The 14811-nt window shown below is 38.2% G+C and overlaps 1 protein-coding gene across 1 annotated transcript in view; it reads left to right on the top strand.

The window, feature by feature from the left end:
• The window catches only part of FREM2 (FRAS1 related extracellular matrix 2), a 142902-nt gene that overhangs the window by 78086 nt on the left and 50005 nt on the right, over positions 1-14811 (top strand). The window contains exons 4-6 of the mRNA XM_076364204.1: positions 3376-3606; positions 6346-6471; positions 7383-7634. Coding sequence (XP_076220319.1) covers positions 3376-3606; positions 6346-6471; positions 7383-7634 — 609 coding nt within the window. The remainder of the gene's footprint in view (positions 1-3375; positions 3607-6345; positions 6472-7382; positions 7635-14811) is intronic.

Here is a 14811-nt window from a genome sequence, read left to right as displayed (position 1 = left end):
CCTGTCCAGATTTTATTTTTCCTGTAATGAGAAAATACAGTTGTAGCAATTGGAAAGACAACAATAAACATAGATCATTTTCCAGTGTCGTGGTTTAACTTCAGTCGGCAACTAAGCACCACACAGCTGCTCGCTCACTCCCCCCCACCCGGTGGGATGGGGGAGAGAATTGGAAGAGCACAAGTTAGAAAAACTCGTGGGTTGAGATAAAAACAGTTTAATAATTGAAATAAAATGATGATAATAATAATAATAATACACAAAGCAAGTGATGCACAGTACAATTGCTCACCACCCGCCGACCGATGCCCAGCCAGTCCCCGAGCAGCGGCCCCCCCGGCCAGCTTTCCCAGTTTATGTACTGAGCATGACGTCACATGGTATGGAATGTCCCTTTGGCCAGTTTGGCTGTGCCCCCTCCCAGCTTCTTGTGCACCTCCAGCCTTCTCAGTCAGTAGAGCATGGGAAGCTGAAAAGTCCTTGGCTAGTGTAAGCACTACCTAGCAACAACTAAAACATTGGTGCGTTATCAACTTTGTTCTCATCCTAAATCCAAAACACTGTACCAGCTACTAGAAAAGAAATTAACTCTATCCCTGCCGAAACCAGGACATCCAGGAAGGCTATTGTGAGCTGGTCTGATAGCAGCTACGAGCATTAGGCTCATTTTCTTCAGTCAATGTTGGCAGTCAACTGAGGCTGATACAGGAGGTGTTGAAAGCTGTTTGCAGTGTCTGGGGAGTGAAAAGGTAAAAAAAGATTGTGTTATCACATTCTGCAACCTCACACCTGTCTCTAGCTTCTGGATCTGTTCCCATCTTCTTCCTAGTGATGCATTTGGACCGGGGAGCATTATCCTTGTACAGTTTCATGTTGAAACCTATGGTGAGCTTACACTGCTTAGAAAAGGCACTGAATTTAAAACTGGTTTTGCAGAGATATGTAAGCATTTACCTGGCATGGAACACAAGCTCATGCTTAGAAATCAGATTTCTGTTTAAGACTCTTTCTGAATAAGCATCTGAGTTTCAGGTATTGAGAGGTAGTTAGGACACCTATTTTGGCATGAGATTTAAGGGATATAGGCACTAACTAACTGGATCTGACTTAAAGGGCTCTGTTTTGAACAGTGAACTTTGATAATATATTTCTTTTAAAGAAAGTAAAAGAATAGAAGATATGAATGAAATACAAAGTTAAGGATGTGTGGTTTAAATTAATTAGTGGTACTGATTAACAGATACTGATTTGACTTCTGATCCTTCAAAAAGAATGTTTACAAAATTTTCTACCTATGGATTCAAGTTCAGTTTCTGAATTGAGCTGACTCAAAATCCAGCAAAAGCAGTTTGAATAACTTGCCTCTGACTACACTAATCCTGCAAAATGGAATTACAGAGTTGGAAAGAACATAGAAGATACTGGTTAAGATGCTTACTGGCATTTCTGCTCGAGGGTAGGAAGGCTCTGCAGAGGGACCTGGACAGGCTGGATCGATGGGCCCAGGCCAACTGTATGAGGTTCAACAAGGCCAAGTGCCGGGTCCTGCACTTCGGCCACAACAACCCCATGCAGCGCTACAGGCTTGGAGAAGAGTGGCTGGAAAGCTGCCCGGCAGAGAAGGACCTGGGGGTGTTGGTCGACAGCCGGCTGAACATGAGCCGGCAGTGTGCCCAGGCGGCCAAGAAGGCCAATGGCATCCTGGCCTGTATCAGAAATAGTGTGGCCAGCAGGAGTAGGGAAGTGATCGTGCCCCTGTACTCGGCACTGGTGAGGCCGCACCTCGACTACTGTGTTCAGTTTTGGGCCCCTCACTACAAGAAGGATGTTGAGGTGCTGGAGCGTGTCCAGAGAAGGGCAACGAGGCTGGTGAGGGGTCTGGAGAACAAGTCTTATGAGGAGCGGCTGAGGGAACTGGGGTTGTTTAGCCTGGAGAAAAGGAGGCTGAGGGGAGACCTCATCGCTCTCTACAACTACCTGGAAGGAGGTTGTAGCGAGGTGGGTGTCGGTCTCTTCTCCCAAGTAACAAGCGATAGGACAAGAGGAAACGGCCTCACGTTGTGCCAGGGGAGGTTTAGATTGGATGTAAGGAAAAATTTCTTTACTGGAAGAGTGGTGAAACATTGGACCAGGCTGCCCAGGGAAGTGGTTGAGTCCCCATCCCTGGAAGTCTTTAAAAGACGTGTAGATGAGGCGCTTAGGGCCATGGTTTAGTGGGCATGGTGGTGTTGGGTCAATGGTTGGACTCGATGATCTTAGAGGTCTTTTCCAACCTCAATGCTTCTATGATTCTATGATTCTATGATTTCTGGTCCATGTGCAGTGCCAAAGAGGCTGAAGGGTTATAGCTTATGTAAAATACGGGCTATGACTTAGGAGGAGGCACAAGCAGGAAGCAAGAAAGGCAAGGTTTATAGGGAAAGGTGATATGTTTTAATACATTAAATGATACCGTTGGAAGAAACAGGCAGAGAATGGAGAAGTTTTAAGTTTTTTTCTGAAAACCTGAGAAAGACCTTTAAGATTTGAGTGGTAATGTGGGGTTCAAACAGAGGCCAAATGCATGAGTTGGAGATAGTTCTGAAAGACTGTCTAATTTCCATGAGGGCCTGTCAGACAGCCTTAAACTGGGAGGGAAGCGCTAATGAAAAGCCATTTTAGAGCAGCCTGGGTCCGAGGCTGTAAGGTCTGTGCTGTCTCGGTGGGATGAGCTGTATTAGATTTTATCCTATGGCTCTGCAGTTTCAACTTGACTTGAGTTTAATGATTGTCATTATGCAAACACTGAAGTAAGAGGATAATCATTTAAAAAAATGCTTATTGTAGTGGGAATGACCACAATGGTTCAGATTTTACATCTTCTTTCATCCTTATTCCCTATGTTTTACCCCTTCGTGTCTTTTTGTTTTCCTTAGCTTTCCCCTTGAAGGCTGAAATTTCCAGGTGTGTTTTTATTTTTTCTAAGAGAAATAAATATTTTTGAGGGTTGCAGGCAGCATGTTATTTAGATGTTCTGGAACAGAAGAGAACCCAAAATGTTAAAGGAGGCGAAAAAATCTGTTGGCCCTTTTGGGCATCCATAGTTGAATTACGGAGAAGTGGAAACTTGACTGTAACCTCAGAGAATGTAGAGTTTTTCTAGTAGTTAGTTTTGCTTTGGCTAATTCTGTCCAAACTGCCTTTCATAATGTTAATTGATGTGCCCACCTCTATGTGTGACACCAATATAAAATTGATCAAGAGTAACGGAGGTGGCTTGAACACTCTCAGGTTGTGAAAAGTATATTTTTCTAAAACTTCTTTTTTTAAAGATGACATAATGAGAGAAAAATAACAAGTGATGTTTTTAATGACCTGAATTTGTGATTTTGGCAGGTATTAGCACCAAAGATGGTACTGCCAAGAAAGATAAAGACTTCAGAGGAAAAGCCCAGAAGCAGGTGCAGTTTAATCCTGGTCAAACCTTAGCTACATGGCGAGTACGGATTTTGAGTGATGGAGAACATGAACAGTCTGAGTCCTTTCAAGTTGTTCTTTCTGAGCCTGTCATGGCAGTTCTGGAATTTCCTGATGTATCCATGGTGGAAATTATTGACCCAGGAGATGGTAAGAACCTTTCCAGAACTGTACTGCCAATATGTGCATATACCAAAAGATAAACTGGAGGGCAAATGCTATGAGTAACAGTGGATAGTAAAGCTTACCTTTCCTCAGAATATTTCTGAAGACAGACTTGGGCATTGGGTAGCCGTTTGTCCTTTATCACTTTAAGTGATTCATGAGTATGTAACTAAGGTAGCACGTTTTGATGAAATACCTGCATTTTTCTTATGATGTATTATTTCTAGGTTTTTTGGTTTGTTTAGTTTTGTTTTCATTTTAGGTATAATAGGTTTTCGGTTCAATGTGTTTGCAAACAGAGTGTTATCTGCACAGGTGGCTGGAGGCTGACTTGATTTACTCTGCCATGATAATTCATGTGGGAGAGGATGGTACAGGAAAGTCCAGGCTGGTTGGTCCCAACAAGTTTGGGTCTTGGAGCAGACTAGTTGCATCAGTTAGGCCTTAATATCAAGCTGAGAAGCTCAGTAAGGGTAAGGTTTACTAGACCAAGTACAGCACAAGCTGTGTCAAGAACAAATAAAATTATGGTTAAATGTAAATGAGGAAAGAAGCTGATTTAAAAAAAAAAAAAAGTAGAATGTGCTCTGGTTGCTTTGCTTTTCAGCTACATCCAGACACTTGAACCCATGGGCTATGGTCACATAAAACTGTCCTTAAGGAATCTTTCAAGTATTGGATGACTGTAACAGCTTGTTTTATATAGTCTTCCCTAATTAACGTTTAAAGAGGACTGGGCAGGAAAACTGTCAGCAGTTTCTTAGTTCCTACTTACAAATGCAAGTTAAACCAGAGGTTATCTGACATCCATATTTAGTCACTGAGAAAAATAGTATGTAGTATGTACGAGACACAGAAATTACTTGAAAATATGTTAAATCTCTCTCTTTTCTATGATCAGTGAGATAGCACAACTCAAGATAATCGTCTGAGTCTTCTTAATGCCAATGATAGTTTTTCTATTTCTTACATTAAGATAGAATTTTTACAGTCTCAGAGAATTTGTAGTAATTATACATAAAGTGAAGTTGCATAGGAGAAAATCAAATGCACAACTGCAAATCAAGGAATAGCTACAGGAAAAATATAGGGAGAACTTTGAGGGGAAGGACTGGGTTTCCTAATAATCTTTTAAAGTGTAGGGTATAACAAGTTCAGATGCTAACTGAATAGGAACCATCAAAAGTTTTATTCTGCTTCCAGTGAAAATGATTTTAAAATTCATTGATTTGAATGGCGTAGTCATAGCACCAAAACAGTGAGCTTGTTTGGAAAGCTGTACCAGGCCCCTGGTGTATGGGACATTAGTTAATGTTTTATTCCAAAAAGAGATTGCATAAGGATGTGTTTCCTTACACGAGCTGAGATGTGTAGATCATTCTCCTCTGAGCTTTTACATTGTTCATAAGGTCTGTTAAACTTCTATAGTGTCATTTTACTCCTAGTTGGATAATTATGAGAGAGACAGGAAACACAACAAATTAGATTCCTGCATTTTTTTTTGAAGGATAGAGTTTTTCGTTTTGTCAACTTAATTCTGAAGGGAGAAATAAAAGGAACAAATTGGAGTTTTTTAGTGTTACATTTTGTTTTACTTTAAAACAAAAGGGTAGGGTTTTGGTGTTCTTCACATTGAATTTTTGACTTGCTGGAATAGTGAAAGTGTCTAGATGTTATCAAACCTGTATTACAGCATTTTTAAGGCAGACTTTTGACCTTAAGTCATGCTAGTAGTATTTTCCAGTTGGAGAAATAAAACCTGGAACAGGTTTTCAAAGAAGTCACATGACAATTTTCAGAACATTGTTTGCCAAAGTACTCTGAAATAATGAAAAGATTTGCTTTGTGCAGTCAGCTGATACCACTTGATTTGATATTATACAGAATTATATTCTGTTTGGGTTCCAGTCATATTAATGAAACTGTAAAGGTGCTTTATAAGTATATGCATATAAGTATATGCTATATAGGTATATGTTCTTGAGTTTTTGAGAGAACAAGAACAAAATTTATCCTGAATCCCACTAACAGCATAAAACTCAGCAATCTGTTTATATGAGTATAAAATAATGAAGGAGTTTAAAATGAATTTTAGTGTTTTTTTCCCTGAAAAACAGAGCTGACATTCTTTGGTCCAACACATTTTAGGGTGAGATTGCTCTCCAGACTTCACTGACTCCATTGGCTAGGTCTCCTTTGAGTAAAACAGGAGTGTAGACATGTAGCCAACTCAAATCGAGCGTCCAAGTCAGATAGCAAGATCTCCGTCTTGCATCCTCAATGCCAAATGATTTTCATGGTTATCTTGATGCAGTAAGTTAACGAATGGCCTTGCAGAACCACTGCCTGTGTGTGAGTTATGCTATTGATACTTCTGTGCTTAAGAGTTAATAATGAATTACCATGGAAATAATAAAAATATAGACCTTGTGAAAAAATTCCCCAAACACTGTCTTGCACTATTAACCCTAGATAAGTGAATTAGTCACATTAGGGACTACTTAGTAAGGACTTGTGAATTCAGACCTAATGATCTGATCTTCTTTTCCATTTCTGAAAGACTAAGAAACTCACCCTCCAAGTTTTTCTTAAAATGTAGTGCCATTGCTGATACATACGAGTTATTTGTTGCACTTTAGAATATGCTAAAATCCTCCTAGCTATTTTACAGGTGACTTTATGAGGCCATAAATCTACATAAACAAATGTGTCTGTTCTTTGCAGAATCAACTGTCTTTTTTCCTCAGTCCACCTATACTATTGAAGAAGATATTGGTGAATTATTTATTCCAGTCAGAAGAAGTGGAGATGTGAGCCAGGAACTGATGATTATCTGCTACACACAACAAGGTAACAGAATCTACTATGGAAAAAAAAAGGCAAAAATGGAAAAGAGACAGAAAAGCAAAAAGAATTGTTCCATCTATTACGTAACAAAATTGTTTGTAACTCTTACTTTTTCATCTAAATATCTTCGGTCTCAACTGGAAATGTATTCATCTTTGCAATCTGTCTTAGAGTATTATTGAATACAACTGAAAAATTACCATGTTCCAAATTTCTGCCATTTGTTAGGAGGTGAAGAGGATCTGTGTTCTTTATCTTTTTGCAAGATTTTTATATGCAGCCCCATATATCTGAAACTGATAAGAACTGAAAGCACTGCAGTGATTGCCCAGGATATCCTTTACTTTTTTCTATGTTGAAAAAATTCGTATGAAATAATATTGCTTAATTGCCATGCTTCTCCTTCCTCTATCTTTCAATCTCCTATGAATTATATCCACACAGAGCATGAGGTCTCTACACCTGTGCTTTTATTATTATTTTTCATCTGGAGGGATGAAGCAACATTTTTGGTGAGGTGATCTGGAATCAAAATAATTTGTTTTCATCAAATTCTATCTGTTATAGTTAATTTCTGGTCCATCGATATCTTCAGTGGGTAAAATATACTAAGGGAGTTAACTGGTAATCCTCACAGGGTCTCCTTTGTCAGTCTGTCTCTTGTGATAGACTACAATATTCCTTCTGATTGAAAAACTGCAAATGAATTTGAGGAGCCATGTGCTTGCATTGCATCATATATGGAAGTAGTTTGTCAAGGGACCTCAGAAATGTAGCCTGGTCAGAGGCTTCAGCCCATCTTATCACCTAAAAGTAAACAGAAATAAAAAGATAATGAAAATAAAATTCAGCCTCTGTGAGGGGATCATTATAACCATGGTAAATATAGTGACTGTTTTTCTTTTATGCCACAGGAACAGCATCTGGCACTGCCCCAACCTCTGTACTTTCTTACTCTGACTACATATCCAGGCCTGAGGATCACAACAGCATTCTACGTTTTGACAAAGATGAACGAGAAAAAATGTGTCGGATCGTCATCATAGATGATTCCTTGTATGAGGAGGCTGAGACCTTTGATGTTTTGCTGAGCATGCCGATGGGTGGAAGAATTGGTGCAGAATTCCCAAGCACTCGAATTACCATTGTACCAGACAAGGATGATGGTAAGACATCTTGTAATAAAGTAGTATTTCCAGTTCAGGACAGAAACTACAAATAGCATCACATTCAAATCAATCAGCATATATGCACTTCTTCCTGGTGGTTAAAACACATGCTGCTTCCATCTTGAGATTTGAAAATACTATTAGAAAGCTATGTGGGGTTTTTAAAGTATTTAGTATTGATATTTTATGGTTTGAGAAAATCACATGAGCAGTGTTTGGGAGTGAGGAGATGCACCTTTCCATTCTATCGCAGTAACAGGTGTAATCCAAAATGTCACCCTGCGTGGGCACCCTTGTATGTGTGATTCTGAGGTTGCGTCCGCAAAGCCTTCAGCTCCATTGCATTATGCTCCAAAGGGCCGTATTAGAGGCCCTGATGGACCAGAAGCCATCTAGCTACTGCTAAGAGGCAAGCTATATTCCTTCTGATGTGATGCTGCATTTAAATTTCTGTCTAGAAGTGTCCATGTATGCTTCCTTTGTCTTTTTAATAAAGCAAATAATCAAAAGACAGTAATGTTGCTTTAGAAATCGCCTCAGTAAGGAAGTGCTGACAGAATGATGTCCTTTGCTCACGTGGTCAATAGCTTTGATATATTGCATTGAAAGGGACATTTCTGGTGGTGATTAGAGAGAGGTCTGTGACTAAGGAAGAGCAGAATCAGCACACTGTATCACCAACTGCTTTCGAAAATACATGTAAATATTATTGCAGCCTCGAGGTTCTCCCTCAGTGTCCCTAGCATTGGTGTGGCAACTCTCTTTCTAGGAGTGGTAGCAAAAAGGTTTCCTGGTAAAATTGCCCTCATTTATGCATGGAGATTGGAGGCTGACATCTCAACTGTAAATTCTGTGAAAGGAATACTGAAAAGCTACTTTAGTCCTCTCTATGAGACCATAAACCATCTATTGTGACACTGTCATATTTCCTAGAGGCTAATGTGAGGAATTACATAGTACAGTACTCTTTGAAAGTCTGATGCCAAGATAGACGGTTGTTATCAGCACAGAGATTTCTCCCTAGTTAAGGATATAAAAGACAGCTCTTAAAGGCAGGAAGTTGACACGCATCTAATTGCATCATAAATACTCAGTCTGCCTGAAATTTCTCACGTGTAATCCTGTGACAGAGGTGACTGTTTTCTCTGTGGAGCATTTGGGTAATTATATAGTATTCATGAATACAACAGTTTGAAATACTACTACTTGTAAAGTAACAGATCGTATATCAAATGCAAGCTGAAATAGAAATATGTTTATCTGACTTTGCTATGATAGCAAATACAGGTTTGTTTGTGTAGGATTTTTACAACAATCTGATTTTTTGAATAATTTTGATGAATTCGTGAACTTTACCGTTTGTAGATAGCAGAGCATAAAATATTGGGAGAGTAGCTATAAAAAAATATATCCATGAAGAAGCTGATTACCCAGCTTTTGAAGGTGTTCTGACTGCTTAAAATGTATATGGAAAGTTTGGGATGGGGAGAATGTTTCTTCAAGAGATTATTTAAAACAGAGATGAGCTGAAATTAGGGCATCTAACTTCAGTGGGAACCTCAGTGCCTGGGAGGGAACACTTTTATACACTGTTTTTAGCATTTAAAATAAGGTATTGTCATTCATAGGCTTATACAGTCATTGTAACAGTAACCTAGAGTGACTTTGAATAAGAAATTATGAAAGTTAATCAATCACAACATAGTATAGAACTTAACAGTTTATGAAACTCCCACAAGATATTAGGTAAGTTAACAAATCTCCTTTAACACTGCCATTGGAAAACATGAGAAGTAATTTGGCTTGTATACCACGGTTCAGTTTTAAGTCTAATATTTCCTGCATTTATAAGCACCACTTGCTTCAATGCTACAAACTTTTAAACAGGAATTATTTAACAAATAATAATAATCTCATGGGATTTATTAAAAAAAGCTGGGGAAGTGTTTGGGACATTAGAATAGAACATTTTAATTATGTAACAACTGAAACATCTACACTTGTTAGTAAGAGTAAACAATATTTTGGATATTGAAAGGTAAGGGGGCTTTGAAGGATAGGTTTGGATCATTTTTTCCAAGCATTCACTTGTCTTTTTGCACCCAGAATGTTGCATATGTCATATTTGAAATAGTGTGACAGAACTCCTTTTTTGCTTTCTGTATCAGTGAAAGTATTCCCACAAAAAATTCCAGAGCATTCAAAAACTTACTGACAATTCACTTGCCAGTAAAGTTTTCTACCCCATGCTTTTAGTTTGCACAAAAACATAATGCATGGTAACAGAAAAGTCTATATGATTTGTTTCATCTGAGATCTGTTGTGCTGCCTGTTCTATAAAAAGCAGAGTACAGACTACAGAGTAGATAAATTATAAGTTATACCTTACATATTTATTTATTTATTCACACACACATATAAATATATGCTTATTTCGGATTGTGTATATATACATATGTTTATGTAACGTGTGAGAAATTTAACACCCTGGTAGTCACGATGGAAATAAATTCTGCGTAAATAAGTAGGGGATTTTAAGCAGCATTGGTTATTATTATTTGCAGTGCACAAAATTAATTTTAGTAAGTTAAAACAGTATGTTATGTGAAGTAAAAAGCATTTTCTTTAGCTTTTAACAATAAAATTTAATTCAGAAAATGCCTAAGATAGAGATGGATAAAAGCTTTAGCACATATATAATAGCCTATAAGCTATAGTAATGTTATCATACTAAATTCTGGAGTCCACTTTAGGCTCTTTACTTCACATCTACTGATATATTTTTCTCATTGTTTGTTTAAGTTCATCTTCACTTAACAATTTTTTTTGGACGAATGTCACAGCATGTCATTAAGTTGTGATTTCTCCAGGTACTGTGACTGGATTAACGTTACGCATTGACTTCTTCAGGTCAAAAGATACAAACAGCAAAGGTCAAAGTTTAGTAATACTACATGAGATCTTTCCTATGGAAGTCAAGTCCGCACTAGCAACATTACCTTATCTCCTCTGGCATTCAATGCAAGTTAATTATGAAACATTCACCTTCAGTACTTATCATTGAAGTCTTTTCTTCTTCTTTTATTTCTAGAGAAGGCCCTTAGGGTCTAACTAAAATAGCTGAGTTGCTATGAAGTCATGACAATAAACAAAAAGTAAAAGAGGTGTGCTCAACTTTCTAGTGAACCAGAGTATATTCAAGAAATTCCTGGCAACTGAACGCTTTAATTGGGGATTATACAGTTGTGCTGTGCTGCCAAAGCAAAATCTGAAAAAAAATCATAGTATGTAGAACACGCACAGGTATGTTTATATATTGTGAAAGCTGATTTTAAAATCGGTGCCGCTGCTGGGACATTTCTTAATTTGGAAGGGACTTTTCCTGATAGGTCCTGAAGTTGGAGGCAGATAGAAAAGAAGAAAAGGATTAAGTTAATGAAATACACAGCGAAGTAAGTTGTGCATGGAGATCTTGGACTCAAAGTTAACATGTGTCACTACAGTTTAAGCACTAAAAAATAAACACATGGATCTGTTTGAGTCAGAGGTGATAGCTACTAACCATAAACCACGGGAAGAAAAGCATTCAGGGGAAAGACCTATGCAAATCATCCACTTTTAGGGTAGCAGTAATCTCACTTGACATTAGCCATCTATACATTTAGACATCTCATTCAAGCAGACTATGCCAGGATCCTTCTATAGTTAATGAAGAGAGACATGTGCTCCCAGGAACCATCACATCATAGAGAAGTATCTAAACTGTTAAGATCAATCACCAATATGCCATTCAACCCAAAGTCATAAGCACTACCGGGCATGAAGGAAGGAATTCTTTTCTAATTTTGTGTTAAAACAGCTCCTACTATAAAATGCTATTAAACAACAAAGAGAGACATAGCTAGTCCTGCTTCATAAAGTACTTACGATTTCTAAAGAAAAATCTAAAAGAATCTAGTTGAAATCTAAAGAAATGAATGCTGAAGTGTTTCAATAGGTATTTAGATGTTCAAGACAAAATCCAAAAACAAACAAAAAACCTCAACCATTTTCCATACAAATGTGAACTTGTGTTACTAAATCTAGCCAAAATTGATGGGCTGAATTACTTGTCTTCATGCATCTCAAGGAATTGGGGGATGAACAGAAATCCCTGAAGAATTTGAGGTCAGTTTATTGGCTCAGGACATACCTATCCTGCATGGAGAGCACAGAGTTCAGCATAAAGCTCATTCAGAGGAGGCACTTTACATAATAGATCAATACTATGCATCTAGGAAAAAGAAGATAAGGTTGCTGTGCACTTTTCATTTCCCTTGGAGAGAGGAGTCCTGGAGTTTAGCCTCAGATCCTGAAAACACTCAGACCCCAGTTTTCCATGGAAATGCCTTAATCCCCAGGCACTTAGCAACTAAGCAAGATCAGCCTGGAAGTGCTCTCTGTTTTTCCAGCTGAAACTGTGACTCTGAAATCATATCACATATACAGAGAAAAAATGAGATCAAACTCTTTTGTTAGTATTCATCTGGGAATGAGGAGCCTGTGATTTGGTTCCAACACTAACATCGTTGCTGTGTTGTGTGCAACAAAATGCTTTAGTCCTTGCAACAAGGCTTGCAGTCAAAGCTCTGCTCTATCATAGTCAAATGTTTTGATTGCTGATTTGGACTCTTTTTTACTTACTCTGTTTTGTGTTGTAGGCAAATTTTAAACTCTTGGTTTGTAATCACATTTGGAAACCAGAAGAGAAGAGGTGTGATGAATGCAGAGCTGGAAGTTTGCAGCTAAGAGGAGAATGCTTACAATTATTTGTTTGCTTCAGGTTTTTTGTCAGTGGCTGTCTTCACATGTGATTTTAATTTCATGCTACTGTATTTAGTGTTGCCATGAGAGCACACAGCCTTACAGCCAGGCTGACAAACAGTCATCTTGCCTTAGTGGAATTGTTGAAGCCTCATGCTGTTCACAGCAGGAAGTACATTAAATACATTTGTTCCACTTCATTCACATTAGATGGGCAAGCAGCCATTCAGACTTCTTGACATTTCTGTATCAAGGCTGGGAAAGCAAAGGACTCAGGTTTATGTCGGAAGTTTGCTTACCATTTTCTTTATACCTACTCAACAGAATCGATCACTCGTATCATCCACATGATAGTGCATAACACTATCTGGGAATATTTTACAGCTGAGTAAACTGGATGATGGTATGATCATGGTATGATAATGCAGAAAGCCAATGTTAGAGGTCAAACAGAACAGATTAATTCTTTAGTCTTCTGGAGATTTCTTTAAAACACTTGCTGTCACTCCCCCTACAGTTAATTAAACTTTGGGAAACCTTAGACCATGTTCTGGAAATCAGTAGCCACTAGCACTTGTCCAACTAGCTTGGAGTAGTAAAGTCCATATGGATGCTTTCTATCAGTAGCCTGAAAGAGACAGAAAGTCAGCACTGCAATGCTACATTATAAATATATGCTTTGTGTTAAGTCTCCCAGTAGGCATACGGTATCAGCTAACTTTCTGTGTGTGTTCTCAGCCAAATTTCCAGCTGATGATAATTAAATATTCTATTAGTAACATAGTTTGTCAGAGGGACATCCTTATCTCACAAGGCTATCTGGAATCTCCTTATTTCCACTGGCCTCCAAAGCAGGCAATCAAATGTGTCTTCTTCTTTTCAACAATAGGTGTGCCATAACCTTAAACTGAATGGGTGGTTGGTTGATCTTGGTAGTTAATATCTGCTAGTCTATTTGTCCAATTTTAGTTTCAACCTGAACACTATAGGCAGAGCATGCCCAGTGTTATATTGCAGACTGGAATCATGATTTGGCCAAGTATCCTTCACCATTCTCTGGAGATGACTAAAATAACAACTAGTTGTTCTTTTTTACTCTGTATGTCCATCTTTGACTACTTTCTCCCTTTTTTATTTTTACAGTGCCTGTGGGTCTGATGCCTCTGGCACTTCTGTGCAGCTTTTAACTTCTTTTGTCCTCTCATTAGGTAAAATCTCTATGTGACCCCTCCCCTTTCCCCAGTCTGTGGCAGGTGGCCAGACTGGCAACTAGTTAAGGGAAAAAGTGGAAGACAGCCAATTTATGACACATGTTACACTCCCAGTTTTCTTTACTTATAGTTTCTTATTATCAACAGTTCAACAGAGTGAAAAATGTTCAATTTATGATGATAGCCTTAAAGATTTTGGAAAGGTCCTGTTTGCTGTCTATCACAGAAATAAATTAACGTCATATCTTACAGTAGGACATTCTGTAGAGGCAACCAGGCACGTTTATGATTTGCTTTTCTAGCATTATCTGTTGCTGACAGTTTATTATATGTGTGTGTCTGCAGGTACACACTCAGACATTATATATATATGAACTACCGATGTTGGATTAATCTCATCTTCACTTAGCTGCTTAATAACTAGGTATATAGTCCAACCTTATGATCTAGGACCCTCTGATAGGTAAGAAGGACAGAGCGTGACCTCCAGACAGTACTTTGTCACATCTATTTCAGACAGCTCCTTTACGATAGAGGACTCAGCTGGTGGAGTAGCGTATCTCCAAGCCTTCACTACTGCAGGTTCTTAAATGGTTAGCTTACATATGCAGTATTACATTTCAGTGTGAATTATAGTAGTATTTCTAGGAAAGTGTTGAAATATAGAAAACAGCTTTTGAGGTTTTTACTCAAAGCGCATAAAATCGTTGATAAGCAGAAGGTACGAAATTACATGAACTGTAGAAAATTGATACTTTGTTAAATCTAGAATGAGTTAAGCGAAATGGTGTTCTTACGTGTACTGATGTTGTACTGACCTATTGATCATTGTTTTATGACAGTTCACTCAAGAGTACATTGAACATCTTTCTCTCTCCTGTCTTCCTGTAGCATGTTGTATTTTTTATGGCTTTAGTCTTTGTACTGCAGATCTTATATTTATTATAGACTGTTTGAAAATTTAATGGATGCCTAGCAAACCAGTCTAAATTAATCATTTGTTCTTGGTTGCTTGCGATCATAGGGAGTGAATTTAGTGACCTAGTGAGTGCTTGGTGTGTTTAAGATTTAAGTTGTGTAAGACATCTTGGTGCATTCAGTTTTCCTAAAGTTTCTTCAGATCATCTTGCTTCCTCTGAAGCTCCTTAGACTGAGACTTT

This window comes from Aptenodytes patagonicus, chromosome 1, assembly GCF_965638725.1.
Source record: "Aptenodytes patagonicus chromosome 1, bAptPat1.pri.cur, whole genome shotgun sequence".
NCBI classification, from domain to species: Eukaryota; Metazoa; Chordata; class Aves; order Sphenisciformes; family Spheniscidae; genus Aptenodytes; species Aptenodytes patagonicus.
The sequence above is the reverse complement of the archived record's forward strand: the minus strand, read 5'-3'. Positions and strand labels throughout refer to the sequence as shown.